Source organism: Stomoxys calcitrans, chromosome 4 (assembly GCF_963082655.1).
Source record: "Stomoxys calcitrans chromosome 4, idStoCalc2.1, whole genome shotgun sequence".
Classification (NCBI taxonomy): domain Eukaryota; kingdom Metazoa; phylum Arthropoda; class Insecta; order Diptera; family Muscidae; genus Stomoxys; species Stomoxys calcitrans.
In genome coordinates this window covers 135,172,219-135,189,790 of record NC_081555.1, presented here as the reverse complement: position 1 = coordinate 135,189,790, position 17,572 = coordinate 135,172,219, and the positions used below count along the sequence as shown (strand labels likewise).

The following is a 17,572-nucleotide window of genomic DNA, read 5'->3' as shown; positions in this document are numbered from 1 at the left end:
TGCGATTTCCGATCACCGGAACATAAATAAGAATTAAATTACCAAAATTATTCCGATTGCGGTCACCGGAACATGCCTGTCAAAAGTCATGTACACTCCGAGCCATTTATTTTCCTAGCCTAATGGGATAGACATTTTTTAACCCAAAATGTTGGCAACGCATGCCGATGACACATCACATGTTTGCTATCATTGCATTGTGATTAAGATAGAAAGAAGAAAATATACACATCCCATTTTCTTGGTGTCCGAGACAAAAAATTGCAAATTGGAAAAATACCAATAAAATGGTTTGCCGTTTGTGTCTAAAAGCAATTCCTAGTGAATCTGTAATAAAATTATACCAAGATTTAAACTGTGCAACTGAAGCACTCGAAATGGTAAAACATATTGAAAAGTACCTAGATATTGAGGTTGGTTGTTGTTTTTGTAATTGATAATTAACCATTGTGTATGTGTTGTAAAAAACTTCTATTAACTGATTTTTTTCTTTATCAGGTTAGGCAAGATGATGTTGTCTCCACAATGATATGTCAGGATTGCCATGACCACTTGGAGGAATTTCATAAATTCTATCAAGACGTGAAAGGGAAGCAATGTACACTTCATAACAATTTTCTGGAAGTTGAGCTTAAAGAAGAAAGTCATGATAGCCGGGATGTCGATGTTAAGAACAATGACGATAGCAACAAAGTGGATGGTAATGATAAGATTAGCAACGTTGCCAAGGAAATCGAACAAGCAATGTTCGAAAGTCCTATTGATATCATGAAAACCGAGGCAGATGATGAAAAGGATGAGCAAGAAGTGATAGCAACGGATGTGCTAGATGATGATGTGGATTTGGATAAAGAGGACGTGTTTGCGGATGACGGTGTTGACATTGACAGCGCCGATTTACAATCATCAGAGGGTAAAACATAAAAAATAAAGCTTATACATTAAAAATAAGTATGTAGGTATATGAGCCAAACTGTTTGTTTTTGTATTTTTTTTTTTTTTTGTATATTCGACCTTTAACCTTTACCCTATACATTAACCTCTATCTATACATTTCAAAACGGTGTAATGGAAAAATGCTCAACAAAGTAGTACACTGTATAATGTAGTTTCCCCTGATTTTAACACTTGGCCACAAATCTTTGTTATTACCACAGCTTTGAGACGAGCTAAGTCCGTATGAGCAAACCTAAATTACAAAGCAAAGCCTCAAAACTTCATTACCATTGGCATGAAATAATTTTAGCAAAATTTTTGAAATATATAAAGCAGCTTTGATGCGAGCATTATTTGCCTAACATGACAACTTGAAAGCTGTAAGAATAAGAGTTTTCAATATTCTCAACTAGTATCACTTGTACGCCTGTCTGGTACAAAAAAAAGTTACATAGGTTTACGCCTTGGGCAAAACTTTTGAAACATATAAAGCAGCTTTGACGCGATAATAATTTGTCTTACATGAAAATTTAAAAACTATTTCAAATAAAAGCGAAGTTTCAAGACCCTTGTTAGGGTTTTCACTTAACATATTGAAAACTTGCACCAAATTTAAAAAATTACATAGGTATATAGATAATATAATATTATTGATATTTTAAAAACATAAATTAAACTAAGTTTAATATGTATATTATATGCATTCCAGACGATGTACCTTTAATAAACTTGAAAACTAAGAAGAAAATCACATTAAAGCGAAAATACACAACAAAGGGCACGCCGAAAGAACCAAAAGAACGCAAGCAACGCAGAGAACCAAGAGAACGCAAGGAACCAAAAGAACCTAAGGAACGGAAAGAACGTAAAGTGCCAAAGGAGAGAAAAGAACCAAAAGAACCCAGAAAGAAAGGCGAAAGAAAAAAGAATCTATCAGCGCAAGAGCTTATAGCAACTTCAATGGAATTAAAATGTGACATTTGTCAAGTTCAAGTTAACACATGGAAAGAATTAAGACAACACTTTTTATTGGCTCACACGCGTACACCTTACATAAAATGTTGTGATACAGTTTATGAAAAACAACGGCCCTTGGCCGATCATCTTCAATGGCACAAAAATCCCGATGCATTCAAGTATATCTATTATACAGAATAAATGTAAATATACAAAAATAATTTATTTTCCCACTTTTGTTACAGATGCAAAATGTGCAATGAGGTACTATCTAATTCCAGAGATTTGACCTCTCACATTAGCAGCCAACATCCTGATAATGTCGATATACTTGAAAATTATGAGTGCGAACATTGTTTTAAACAATTCCGTAATTACACAATATTCAAAAATCATTTACGTACCCACAGCAAAGACAAAGACGTTGAATGCCAAATATGCAACAAAAGGTAAGTGTCATAGATTATTTTCATTTAGAACGCTATTTGTTCTATAAAAAATGGTAAGAAATCTTGTATTAAATGTCTAATTCGTGTCGGACGCCCATGAGAATTGAAAATCTTTTGAAAGTTATAGTCTAGAAGTACTACAAATTGTCATATACAGATTTTGAGGTTTATTGTAGGGCATAGGGATAGCGCTAATAGAGAGGCTTAGAGACTTATTTTTTAAAATATGTAGTTGCTAAAAAATATAAAGATTTCATTGAAGCCAATTAGCAGCCAAAAATGCTATTTTAAACAATTTAACTGCCTGATATATACTAATATTAAATTTTTCGAACACACCATCGAATTATCATTACCCGGCACGGGATAGCTGTGAGCACCACACAGTCTGGAACATTGAGGTCCGATCTGGGTGGTGTTCATTGCTGACACGAGAAGCTTAGCTGCGAGTTTCCGGGCGCGAACACAGGTTGCGGATAATGGAATGCTTCATGCTCGATATGACAAGGCGAGTTATTGACGACTTTAAATAACCAATGGCCAACCTGTTTCCGCGGCGATCGGTCCTTTGGATCGGAACGAGCTTGCTCACCTACTGAAGCTTGACGATGATCATCACCTCTACATGAAAATGTGGCTACAACAACAACAACTTCATTACCCAGTAATCCAATGACACACGGTTGTACGTACCAGGTTAACCCGATGCAGTCTTTCATCGGCAAGGACTGCCGCCTCAGTGTAGAACACAATGTAACAACAATAACAACCATTACCTGACATCCGATTGGAACTGCAAGGACCATGGCATGCAAGGGCACTTGGACAAAGAGAGTTATGTAAAGGTCTTGAAGTGTATTTTGGCTCAAGCACATATCTACTTAATTACATAAATGGTAGGCATGAATATCTTTTCAGATAGAAAATTGCAGGCTAATCATTAAAACCCTTGACAATAAAACCCATTTTGGAAATTCTAGATCAGTCTATGAATGCAACATCTCACGACAATCAAACGCTTCCAATGAATTTGAAAGCGAAGTAATGATTCTAGTTGAATATGGTTTGCGTATACGGGGTCCCTCATATAGTTTTAAAGCAAAAAAAAATTAATATACCCCCTATCCTAGAAAAAACTTGTAGGACATTCCCTTTTACCTACCATTAACTTGAAATAAATATCATATGTATATTATTATTATTTTGTAATTTTGCTCAGGGACATTCCACTGTAAAATTTGCTCAGGAACATTCAACTAAGGAACAGGGGTAAAGGAGGTACTTTTTATACCGGAGATCACACAGTGGGCAGCTGTGCGATACCTCTTTGGGGAAAAGTTTTGACATGGCATAGTACCTCAAAATTGTCGCCAACATAGGGGGATAACTTTTCTTAAGACAAAATTTTAATGACATTTTTCTTAAGACAACAATTTAATAAAACTTTTTATTACATATTTTTTTTAATTCAATGACAAATCAATAACATTTTCTGTAAAACCAAGACTGCGATAAGAAAGAAAAGAAAGAAAACAAATTTCCCTAAAATGTTGACTGTTTAGTGTTATTTACACTCTCGTTCTTTGTATATATCGATAAATAATTTAAATAACAGAAATATTTCAAGCTTGAATTTAAAAACAGTAAAATTGAATACAAAAATCGCGTATTAATATATCAATACTTTATTTTCTCGAGAGAATATTCAATGCTTTCTACTCAGAGATACGCCATGTATTTTCATCAGCACCTTTGTCAAATTGATTAAGGTGCCCTTCATACCCAACGACTATTGAGTACTGTGTAGAGCACGTTTTGTTTTGAAACAGGGCTCAATAAGTCCTCTACCTCTCCTTAGTCCAGTAAGCGAGAAGAAAGCCTTACTTTCCACTATTCCGATACAAACTTATCATCAATGCTAACAACAACAAATACATCAACATGGCCAAACTCTTTTAGTTGTGCACTTGGAAAACTTTTTGTATTTAAAACCCCGTATATACTGCTCATTAAATCTGGAATTAAAGTTCTCGTCAGTTTTTTTAAAAAGGAAAAACAGATGATCGAGCCATTAAACCCGGATTTAAAGAGCAGTGTGAACGGGGTTTCAACTTTTCTTCAAACTTTTGTTACGACCTTAAATGTCTGTCACAGGATGACCCTTAATAACATATGCTTTGTTCGACATTATATTTTATATACTGCATTGGTCTCACATTAATGCTCTTTCTTAATTGAAAGGAAACGCGGCACCAATTTGAGCAGTGCTAATATATGGTGCGGACCGACACACTGAATCAATCCTTAGACCAGTACCGGGTGGACCTGATCCCTAGATACTGTATAAACCATATGCTAACAGTTGTATAAATTGTGTGTCCCGACATAAATATCATAGAGAAAGTGGCACCAGACACGCCACATGGGGGAATTTTATCGCCACTCCTATGGGTGACCACCATAAATGACCTATTACGGATGCTGACTGAGGAGGGATTTGAAACCGTCTGCTACGCAGACGATGTTATAATACAATAATACATCTAAGGAGTAAGGATCCGAACCAGCTATGCAGAAGGGCGGAAAGGTCTTGCATATGGCATATGACTGGGCTAGACCCAGGGGTCTCATTGTTAACCCAGAGAAGACTGAAATATGTCAGTTTATGAGGAAGAGGAAGGTAGACCAATTTGTCGCATCACGTTTCCTCAATAAAGCGATTTCCATATCTGACAAAGTCAAATACTTAGGTGTGATCTTGGACGTGAAACTGAATTGGAAGTGTCACATTCAGGAGCGTACTGAGAAGGCTCGAAATGGGACCTGTATCCGAAGATAGTCCACTTGCTCTACAGGGACGTGATTAGGCCAATACTTACTGACGCCTCAGTAGTTTAGTGGACTGCGATGGAGAAAAAGTCCAACGTTAGGAGTACACAACAACAGGTTCAGAGAACATGTTGTCTTGGCTTAGGCGGAGCGATCAGGACCATTCCTACTAGGGCAATGGAGGCCATTCTAGATATACGACCCATAGACATACAGATTAAGTGTGAGACAGCCATTGCGGCTATGAGACTTAAGGCGATGGGAGAATGGATAGAGGATAGAAGCAGGTCATACAATCGCGGTATGACGCGGTAGATGATTTGACAGTGAAGGCCATAGAAGAGTCGTCAATAAACTTGGTTAACCCGAAGCCTTTTGGGTCGACGCAGTCCGAGTTAAGTGGCTTGGGCGACAAATGCGCATGCAAACCTGTGGAACAGCGAAACGATCGGTAAATGAAAATTTGCAAATTTGGCCGATGAACATTCCACTAAGAAACCGGAGCAAACTTCTCACATATCAATGAGTGCAGTTCGATTCAAGTTTAAGCTCAACGATAATGGGCCTCCTTTTATAGCCCAACGGCGCGCCGCAGTGCGACACCTCTTTTGAGAAAAGTTTTACATGGCATAGTACATAACAAATGTCGCCAGCATTAGGAGGGGAAAACACCGCTGAATATTCTTTTCTGACGGTCTCGCCAGGATTCGAACTCAGGCGTTCAGCGTCATAGGCGGACATGCTAACTTCTGCGTTACGGTGGCTGCGAAACGGTCGGTAAGACGGCGAAAATCCTATGGGGAGATCCAGATCGTTGTCGTTGTAGCAGTGTGTTAAACATCACCCCATAGGATTTTCGCCTGAAAGAAAGTAAGAAGTAGGTCAGCATAGTTCTCGGTAGCATAACAGAACACATAGGATTAAAAGCTCATTTATGTATAATCGGTCCGGCAAGGGATACCATGTGTAGGAGATGCGCGGTAAATAATGACGTTGGAGCATTTTCTATTTCATTGCCCGGCTTTCGCGTAAAACAGATACCGACACATAGGTGCGGCCACACTACCAGACATGAACCAACTTAGGGACGTGGCATGGAAAACAATTAAGGATTTTATAAGTAGCACGGAATTCCTAACTTAAATTTTCTTTTTCGGGGTAACTTTTATAGTATTTAGAGCGCACAATAAGCCAATTACTGGCTGTAAGTCCATAGTAGCATGGGGCAAATTATAAAAGTGAAAAGTTGTTTAATCTAAAACCTATATATATAAATGAAAATAGTTTCAGGAAGACAAGGCAACCTGTGCATCTTGTACGCGGTATATGACATGAAACTTGAAACCTAAGTGGCGGATAATTTAATTAGGACAACTATATACGGGCCTTATAGGGAAATTTTGTAGCGGGATTTTATTAAGTTTTTTAAAGGTTAGATAATTTGTTAAGCACATTTAGAAAAAAATTCTCTATCGTAAACTCTTGTAAAAAAAATTGTAAAAATGTATTTTTCTCGGATTTCTTTTATCGACAGTTTCCAAATGTTTACGAAATTAATCTCTTAATCGCCAGGTTTAGTTAGGTGCATATCGTTTAACCTAAGCTTACTAAGGATTTAGGAATTTTAATGAAAGTTATAAAAATATGGTTGCGTTAAAGTTGGGTTTGGATGTTCTGGGTTGAATATTGATCTTTATACAAAAATTTTATGAATTTATTTTAAATGTTTTAAATTCCGAATTTTTTGAAAAAAAAACTCTCTAAATGAATACATATATAAAATTTTGAAGTACTAATTGCAATTGCACCTCTGGTGAAAAGCAAAAAATCAGTATTTTATGCAAATGGAGAAAAAAGGGCGCAAATAGAAATGGGAAGTATTTTTTTTATTATTTGTAATCAAACAAAAATTAATATTTAAGAAAATCTATTTTCTGCTTTAAAAACTTCGCTAGGGGTTTATAAAAGACAATCCTCCTTATTCCGGTTGGCAATGGCGTGGTCGCATGTCGAAATTTTTACAAAATGGTATTATGGTTGTCGATTTTTGGTATTACGTTAGTCAAATTCGACTGTCAAATTTCGGGTCTGTTTATCGAAAGAGCATGAAACCTTCTTTTATATTATTTTTTTTGTTATTTACCACAATATTTTTCTATTATCAATCTGTCGAAGGCAAATAAGTTACAGAATACCACGGAAGTGAAATTCGCCTTCGACTGCGAAAGCTGTCGATTTTCGCCTACGACTACGGGAATAAGGGTGAATATACACAACATTGCTCAAACGATATTGCCACAATCATATTTAAACATTTTTAAGCCCCACATTTTTTGGTAAATCTCATAGTTTATTACATTGCAGTTAAATTTTTCTATATGTCCTTATAATTATTTCAACAAAAAAAAATTAAATAAAATTTCATGTGTATCACACAGATTAGAAAGTGAATTCCAATTGCGACGTCATATGGATTCCTTTCACAAGGACGCTTCTTTGCACATATGTGACATTTGTGGTAAACATTTCAAATGTAAAGATTCCTTTAAACGACACTACCAAGTACATCAAGGCATCGTTGAACCAGCTGTGCAGTGTTCCATATGCAAGTCGTGGCTTAAAAATCAGCACAGTTTACGCATACATCGGTTCGTGCATGAGGAACATCCCAATTCGTGCAATGTGTGTGGAAAACAGTTTAAGACGCGTCACACCTTACGTAGGCATATGAAATATTGGCATGAATTGGAACGTAATCTACACTGCACGTATTGCGACAAAGTGTTCCGCCAGAAACGCAATTTGGAGGAACACATGGCCACGCACACCGGTGCCCAGTTGTATACATGCCCCCATTGCGGTAAGGAATCGCGATCCAAATCGAACATGTATGTCCATATAAAACGTGTGCATCCAAATGAATGGTGGCAATCGAAAGTGGAACGTTTAAATTTAGATCCAAGCACAGAACATCCCGAGGTAGAAAAATATCGTCAACAGCAACAAGATGTATTGAAATTGTATGATACTTTTTTAAATAAATAATAAAAACACAAAAAACTGTTGTAAAAATTTGTTAATATGAAAATAAATTACAAAACAAGGTTTTTTCTGTGCCTCCCAGAGGTAAAGTGTTTAGCTGTTATGTAAAAGAGGGATATATACTAATTTCAACTTGAAATAGGAACCACCAATTCTAAATGCGGTGAAAACAATTTTACGTAAAGTAAAAAACTACAAATAAATCAAAATCGTATTCCTATTTCTATGAATGAGTCTGTTTAAGAAGTATTGAAATCCAAAAACTTTTCTTGTTGAGCATATCTCAACAAAAGGATTACTGGGATCTCTACATAAACTCTGGTATACATTTCGTCAGTTGTATGCTTAAGTGTTCCACATTTCATTACTTAATAAAAAACGCAAAACTATTTTTTGGTTACCTATTGAGTTAGAAGAAGGTAGATATAAACCGACATAGAATTCTGTAAGAGCTTGAAAAAAGCACCCATAAATTAAGGAAGTATGCAACCAACGATTTGGGAAATCCAAAACATGCAACCAAAGATTTGTCGCAGCTGATACAAACACTTCGTTGATAAGATTATTAGAGTTAAACCCTATCTTAAATAAAAAGAGTATTAGTATTTATAATAAATTCTTCATTGGCTCTACATCTTAAAAGCGTTTTGAACAAGGAATTGAAGTCTAATCCGAATTTAACCCATGTGGATAGATTAAAAAACAAGACTTATTTTTTCTATTTAGTGTGCATTTGCTTTCGTCTCTTCTCTTCTCTTTGCTTTTATTATATTGATTAAATATTTTGTCTTTCTACAATTAAATTTCCAACTAGATGTGCCACTATTTACCGCTTGCGTAGTCACATCGAATCCGTGCACAATAATGTTTATCACCATATTTGTGATATATGCGGGAAAAAGTTCAAATCGAAAACGGCCTTTCAAAAACACTATGAGGAACATCAGGGCATCGTTGAACCGGCCGCCCAGTGTTCCATATGCGAGGCATGGCTTAAAAATCGTTACAGTCTTAAAGTGCATTTAACCATACACGAAAAAGCCGAATTCTCATGTGACGTTTGTGGGAAAATGTTCAACACCAAGAAGAATTTGAGTCGCCACAAAGGCTATTGGCATCGATTGGAGAAAAATCTTAAATGTAGCTATTGCGATAAAATATTTCGTGAGAAAAGAAATCTCAACGAACATATGGCGACACATACTGAGACACAGCTATATGCTTGCCCCCATTGTGGCAAAGAATCACGTTCCAAATCGAACATGTATGTGCATGTAAAAAAACAACATCCCGACGAATGGTGGAAATCGAAACAAGAACGTTATAACATTAAACCGGAAACGGAAAATACAAAAACAACTGAGATCGAAAACAATAGTATAACAAAAGAAGTTGAAAATCCCCAATAAATGTGGAGTGAAAGGAAGCAAAAGAAGAAGCTGTATTTTTGTTAACTTTTTAATTTTCACCTAGCATAGAGACAATATTTAATGTGCTTTTTTTAAATGATAAATATATATGTATATATGGCATTTTATGCAGTAAAAGAAAAATCTGTGACTTAATGTGGTATTTATATTTCTCAGAGAAAGTCGGTGGGTCTTCTGATAAGGACAAGTATTTGACTTGTTTTTTTTTTAAAGAAACTAAAAACACTGTGAGAGAATTTCAGAGTCTTGGTCTGGGAAGTTACACTTTCTAACTTATAGTGATGGTAATGAGTTAGTAGAGCAAACCCCTTTAAGGGTTTTGAGTTGCCAGCGTAATAGTGAGATCCCCATATTGAAAGATGTATGGACCGATTAATGCGATTTTTTTTACCTTAATAGTAAAGTAAAATATAAAGCAAACATTTAAATTTAGGCTCAAATACGTAGGGGAAACACCCCACTCAAAACCCCCCAAACGGACAAATAGAACGTTTATGGGACTTAAATGAAAAGTGTTTGGAAGTAGAGTATGAATTTGATATAAAAATTATGGGCCAAGTGCGAAGGATGTTTTAATACTAATATCGTCATTCTATTTGTAACTCCTCGAAATATTCCTCTAAGACCCCATAAAGTGTATATATTCTTGATCGTCAAGTCATTTTAAGTCGATCTAGCCATGTCCGTCCGTTTGTCTGTCGGAAGCACGCTAACTTTCGAAGGAGAAAAGCTAGCCGCTTGAAATTTCCCACGACTACTTCTAAGTAGTGTAGGTTGTTCTTGGTGTAGTAGCAGTGTGTTAGAAGTCATAACAAAACACGTCATTCGAAATTTCAGCCAAATTGAATAAAATTTGCCCCCTCTAGTGGCTCAAGAAATCAAGATTCAAGATCGGTTTATATAGCAGCTTTATCAAAACATGGACCGATATAGCCCATTTACAATCCCAACCGACCTACACTAATAAGAAGTATTTGTGCAAAATTTCGAGCGGCTAGCTTTACTCCTTCGAAAGTTAGCATGATTTCGACAGACAGACGGACGGACATGGCTAGATCGACTTAAAATGTCATGACGATCCAGAATATATATACTTTATGGGTTCTAAGACGAATATTTCGAGGAGTTACAAACAGAATGACGAAATTGGTATACCCCCATCCTATGGTGAAGGGTATAAAATATTAATCATATCAATTAATCAACGAAATCCGTCATTTCTAGGGGCCTAAACCATGTATGTATTTAAGTTTTGTGCGAATTTCTACGATACCGGCTAACAGGGTAGTAATCTTAATAAACTAAATTTCCCATGAACATTCCATTAAGCAACATAGGATACTTCTCTCATATCACTAAGTGCTTTCCGATTAAAGTTTAAGATCAATTATAAGGGGCCTCCTTTTTTATGCCGAGTTCTAACGGCGTGCCGCATAGCGACATCACATGGTAGAGAAGTTTTAACATGGCAGGATACCTCACAAATGTAGCCAGCATAAGTAAGGGGATAACCACCGCTGAAAATTTTTTTGATGTTCACGCCGGAGTTTGAACCCGAGCGTTCGGCGTCATAGGCGGATATGTTAACCTCTGCGCCACGATAAATACTAATCGGTTTATTTAATATTGTCAAAACGCAAATTTCCTCAAGAAAATTATACAAAGAGATAGCGGCGATACTTCTCTTATATTAACAAGGTCTGACTGATTCTTAATTAATGGTGGACCTGATTTTTCTAATAGAAGGACCGCATGCCTTCAAAAATGAGGCTTAAAAGAGGACTACATTGCACCTTCTTAAACTTGGACAAGGGATGTTTCTAACGTCTTCATGTATTCCTTAAGTACCCCTTAAAATATATGGCAAACATGTCAGTGGCTATTGTGGCTACTTGTGAGGTACTTATGCAGTAATTCTGCCCTTCATAAGGACAAGTATTTAACATAAAAAGCAAGTACTAACCACGCAATGCCACTCAATGTTAAAAAGATATTAATATTGAATGAAAACGCCACCTATTCCCTCCGGATTAGTAGAAAAATTTTACACGGCTTAATACCTCATAAATGTGGCCAGCATTGGTGAGGGGCTAACCACCGTTTAAGTATTAGTGAGAGGTTAACCACCGTTTTAAAATTGTTCTAATGTTCTCGCCAGGATTTGAACTCAGGCATTCAACCTCATATGCGAACATGCTAACGTCTGCACTACGGTAGCTTCCATACAAAAATTATAGCCTTGACTTTTTGCATATTAACAACTTTTTTAGACTAGCTACTTTTATTTAATGGCAGACGGGCAAATTTGTAATATCAATAATTTAAATCACAATTTCATTAAAATCTACATAGTAGCTATTAAATTTTTGCAAATACATATATGTATTGAATAAATCATGTTAGCATTGTACTGAACTAAAAAACTTTCGCCTACCGTAGATATGAAACTAATCATCAATTGCAACGTCATATCACAACTCTGCACAAGGATGTTACAAATTTTGTCTGTGATATTTGTGGTAAGAATTTCCAAAACAGAGGATCGTTTAAAAAGCACTGCCTAATGCATCAGGGCATCAGCGATCCAACAGTCCAATGTACCATATGCAAGAGATGGTTGAAAAAACCAAAATAGTTTACGAATACATCGTTTTATGCACGAGGAACAACCTTGTCCCTGTCCTATTTGTGGTGAAGAGTTTAGGACACGTCGCAGTTTGAAAAAACATGTGCAATATTGGCATGAATTGAAAAAGAATCTAAAGTGTAATTTCTGTGAAAAAGTTTTTCGTGAAAAACGAAATTTAGACGAACACATGGCAATACACACGGGTGCCCAATTGTATACCTGTCCCCATTGTGGCAAGGAATCACGCTCAAAATCGAATATGTATGTTCACATAAAACGTAAACATCTTGAGGAATGGTGGAAAACGAAGGTGAAACGTTTGAAACTAGATCCGAAAACTCAAAATCCGGAAAAAGAGAAACCTTTACCGAAATAGTCTGCTGCTGCTGCTAGCGGGCAATTGAGTATATATAAATGCCTTGTGTAGACTAGGAATGTAAATAAAATCTTATAAAAACTAAATGGTATTGTTTTCGTAATAATTTCGTATATAGAAAAATTTGTAACGTTATGGAATCGATTTTCAAAATTTCATTAGGCACATGCTTATTTCAAAAATTCAAATAGTCCTTTGCGACAGCAGTCCCTCTTATGCTCATTTATATATGAAATCAACCGTTTAGAAATTTCGAAAAATTATATATGTAACACTCCTAATTTCCATCTATCGTAGGTTCGTAACCAAACAACAATTACGTCGTCACCAAACTGCCCAGCATAAGGATGTGCCAATTCATGTATGTGATGTTTGTGGCAAAAATTTCAAATGCAAAGAATCATTCAAACGGCACTATCAAGAACATCAAGGTCTGACGGAACCCCCAGTACAGTGTTCTATATGCAAGACATGGCTTAAAAATCCCAACAGTTTGCGTTTACATCGTTTTAAACATGAAGATGTACCACAACCGTGTAAGATATGTGGCAAAGTGTTTAAGACCCGACGCAGTTTGAAAAACCATATAAAATATTTACACGAAATGGAAAAAAATTTACAGTGTAATTTTTGTGATAAAGTATTTCGAGAAAAGCGTGGTCTGGACGAACACTTGGCCACCCATACCGGAGCCCAGTTATACACATGTCCACATTGCGGCAAAGAATCACGTTCCAAATCAAACATGTATGTCCATATAAAACGTCAACATCCCAAAGAATGGTGGAAGACGAAGATGGAGCGACTAAAGCTAGATCCAAATACGGAAAATCCCGAATTGCGTCAGGAGAGGCAACCGGAAAAAACCTATGAGCAGCTTCAGTTAATGCAACAATTTCGTATACTAAATTCTTTTATGCAGTAATTTTTAAGTTAACTTGTTTTGTTTAATTTCATGGTGGAAGAGAAAACTATGCTATTTCGAATTGGTGCGGTAGCTCCTTGTACTTTGAAGAAAACATAGACCGCTTGTATATGTAAAGAAATCACTATCGTTTGAAAATATTTAGTATTTTAATACAAATGGCATGTCCTCAAGGCACAACAGATGGACTTCTGAAATATTTCTAACTTTTTAAATTGAAATGGAATATGTGAACGTTTACACTTGCCCGTCTGCCTGTCTATTTAATTATTAAGTCAATCTATAGACCAATCTTTGCAAACATGTCAAGTCTCTCGACAGACTTTGAACTCGGTCTTAAGAGACAGTTAGTGTAGAGACAGGATGTCCAACAACAAACCCAGTCAACCTAGGTAGATTTAAGAAGATAAAGTCATAAGCACCACAACGAAATCAACGATACAGACTTGTGGGAATGTGTGTAGAAATTCCCACTCTTGTCAAACTTATATACACTGTCAAATCGATATATTAGTTTTTATTTGGATTGCCACGTACAGCAGCCAAAAAGCGTGCTAAGTTCGGTCGGGCCGAATCTTATATACCCTCCACCATAGATAGCATTTGTCGAGGATAAAAGAAAAAGAGTTGATTTAATATTGAAGCTATATCAAGTTATGGGCCGATTCGGAACATAATTGAATTGAATGTTGGAGACCATAGTAGTAGTAGAAGTCATTGTGTAAAATTTCATCCGATTGTGTAAGAATTGCGTCCTTAGGGGCTCAAGAAGTAAAATAGAGAGATGGGTTTATATGGAAGCTGTATCAGGCTATAGACCTATTCGGACCATATTTCAGCCAAATCGGATAATAATTACGCCCTCTGGAGGCTCAAGAAGTCAAGATCTCAGATCGGTTTAAATGACAGCTATATCAGGTTATTTGTCGATTTGAACCATATTTGACACAGTTGTTAGAAGTCATAATAAAACACCTCATGAAAATTTTCAGCCAAATCGGATAAGAATTGCGCCATCTAGTGGCTCAAGAAGTCAAGATTCAAGACCGGTTTATATGGCAGCTATATCAGGCTATGGACAGATTTAAAGCATACTTAGCACAGTTGTTGGAAGTTATAATAAAGCACCTTATGCAAAATTTCAGCCAATTCGGACAAGAATTATGCGCTTTAATGGCTCAAAAAGTCAAGACCCCCGATAGGTTTATATGATAGCTATTTCAGGTTATGGACCGATTTAAAGCATACTTAGCACAGTTATTGGAAGTCATAACTAAACACGCCGTGCAAAATTTCTGCCAAATCGGATAGGAATTACGCCCTCTAGGCGCTCAAGAAGTCAAGACCCCAGATAGGTTTATATGACACTATATCAGGTTATGGACCGATTCAACCATACTCAGCACAGTTGTTGGAATTCATAATAACGTACCTCATGCAAAATTTCAGCCAAATCGCACAATAATTGTGCCTTCTAATGGCTCAAGAAGTCAAGATCCAAGATCGGTTTATATGGCAGCTATATCAAAACATGAACCGATATATCCCTTTTACAATCCCAACCGACCTACACTAATAAGTAGTATTTGTGCAAAATTTCCAGCGGCTAGCTTTACTCCTTCGAAAGTTAGCGTGCTTTCGACAGACAGACGGACGGGCGGACGGACATGGCTGGATGGACTCTTAGATGAACATTTCGAGGAGTTACAAACACAATGACGAAATTAGTTGTCTCGAATGCTGTGGGCTGATCCCGTATACATTTTGCTTTGGATTTATATGAAATAGACGGCCCCAGACACTTGTCCTAAATTTATATATCATATTCGTACTCTACTTCCATAGACCTTTCACAATATAGTTCGAGTCGACATGACCGTTTGGTGTTATTTTTAATTGGGGGAATGGCGTCAGTCCCCCAGATTCTTGGACCCAAATAAAAATATAAAATTTTTATTGTTCTGTAAAAAACTTTGTACTTTATGGTATGGATGGCAACCTTAGTTCCATTGCGTTATCAGTTGCCAAATTTAAATTACGGATGGTAACTTTCAACTGAAGTTTCTAATATCGCACAGTGGGATGAGAAAAAAATAAGCGGATATAAGTCTGCCATTTTGGAACGGATAGAGATATCTTCATGAAATTTTACATGGTTATAGCTGATAAACTGGATAGCACAGTTTATAAAGGCCCTAGAAATCCCAGGGGCCCATTGGTGGGCCTTCAAAGTTGGTCACCTCGGCCCTACAACATTTTTTTCGGTCTGTGAAGAGCGCATTTATGGTTCGATTTTCATTTTTTTGCTTAAAAATCACTACAAAAAAACAGGCCTAAATGTGCGGGATATCTTTAATAGTGTTTAAGAAATTTGACTAACATTTTTTTTGAAATTTTCACAGAGTCTGTTCTCTTATTTTGTTGCTTGTGAAAGCATTTTTGAACCGATTTCAAATTTTTTAACTGATTTAGAAAGATAAAAATGTACTATTTTTTTGTTGCGACATATGCTAAGGTCCGATTCTTCAGTCAAAAGTTATGGGAGTTACAAATCAAAAATGTGAAAAAAGTAAATTTTTGGCATTTTTTCGTAAAAGAGGTAATTTCATAGTTTCCTCTCTATACAGAAAAATTGGCCCAGCACTATTAATTTTGCTTACTGTTCTGTAAAGAAGATTTGATGTAGATGCGTTTTAAGATTGTTTTAACTCTAACAGGAGATTTGTGAATACAATATTGGAATTTTTACCAAAAAAAAACTGGGAAAACTCTACGAGTTCTCAAAACGCAAAGCTGAGACTCCCAACATTATAATATATTTTCATTGCCCTAAGCAATAACTAATTGCATGCAAAAAATTTTTTGCGCCATCCAAAAAATAGCATTTTGCAAACATCTTTCCCCAGTGTGGGGATTTTGGGTGTTTTCATAAAGAAATGTGGCCAAAATTTTTACTCATTTTTTTAAAAAGATATTTATACTCAAATTTGTGAAAAATTAGAGGGAATTCATTAGTAGTTTTGGTTTTATGATATTTTTAATTTGAATTTTATTTTCACAAAATAAATTGGACCATAAATGCGCTTTTGACGGCCCGAACAAAATTTTGTGAGGCCGATATAAACTGGATAACACCTCAGCTATAACCATGTAAAATTTCATGAAGATATCTCTATCCGTTCCAAAATGATGGACTTATTTCCACTTATTTTTTTCCCATCTCACTGTGTGTCGGTTGCTAAAAATGCGATTTTCAGCAACCACTTTTACGTAATTGCTTCGTTGATTTTATTAGTAAATAAACTGTAATATTAAAAGGAAATTATTTTTTTTGTGCTTAAATTGTTTATGTATTACAAGTGTGTTGCTGTTTGTAGGCCTTACCATGGTTAAAATCGCCACAAATCAATAATTAATAGTTGTTAGACAAAATGGACGTGAACCCAAACGCAGTGCGGGTTATTCATGTGCAAAAAAGAAAATATCGCCACCGCGTTATTTCTGGAGAATAATTGATAGTGTGAAAAAATTTACTGCAAATATAAAAATGATAATGAAACTGATGCACAATAACGAAAACTTTAACATCACATGTTGGGCCATCGCCAGAAGTGTCTATATCCATTAGGACAGATGGCAGCGGACTTATAGCAAATTAACTTGGATGAAAACCCATTGGGGAAGCTCTTTGATTTAGAAGATATGATGATTTGGAGCAGCTATACGAAACCATTAAAAAATGCTGAAAAAGGCGACAAAATTATCTTTTACACCTTAAGCAGGACAGCCAAAACACTATTAACTTTTATTAGAGCGATCTACATGTACTTTTTAAGATCAAGATATGGTCACTAATATTAATTTCCCCGGTACGGAATAGCAATGAGCGCCACACAGACTGCAACATTGAGGTCCGATCTGTGTGGTGTTCATTACTGTCACGAGAAGCTTAGCGCGAACTACCGGGCGCGTCCACATGTTGCGGATGGGAATGCTCGG

General features: G+C 36.2%; 1 protein-coding gene across 3 annotated transcripts; it reads left to right on the top strand.

Annotated features, from left to right (window-relative positions):
- Window positions 1-204: 204 nt before the first annotated feature.
- On the top strand, window positions 205-13,770 carry LOC106085217 (zinc finger protein 660). Of its 3 annotated transcripts, none has more exons than XM_013249341.2 (5): window positions 205-413; window positions 499-913; window positions 1,646-2,072; window positions 2,139-2,342; window positions 12,946-13,770. In XM_013249341.2, exons 1-5 carry the CDS (start codon window positions 288-290, stop codon window positions 13,571-13,573), a joined length of 1,800 nt encoding a protein of 599 aa, XP_013104795.1. In that variant the 5' UTR covers window positions 205-287; the 3' UTR covers window positions 13,574-13,770. The 3 variants fall into 3 exon arrangements, with proteins under 3 accessions (XP_013104795.1, XP_013104798.1, XP_013104796.1); XM_013249344.2 differs by lacking the exon at window positions 12,946-13,770 and adding an exon at window positions 9,028-9,754; XM_013249342.2 differs by lacking the exon at window positions 12,946-13,770 and adding an exon at window positions 7,610-8,309.
- The last annotated feature ends 3,802 nt before the right edge of the window (window positions 13,771-17,572 follow it).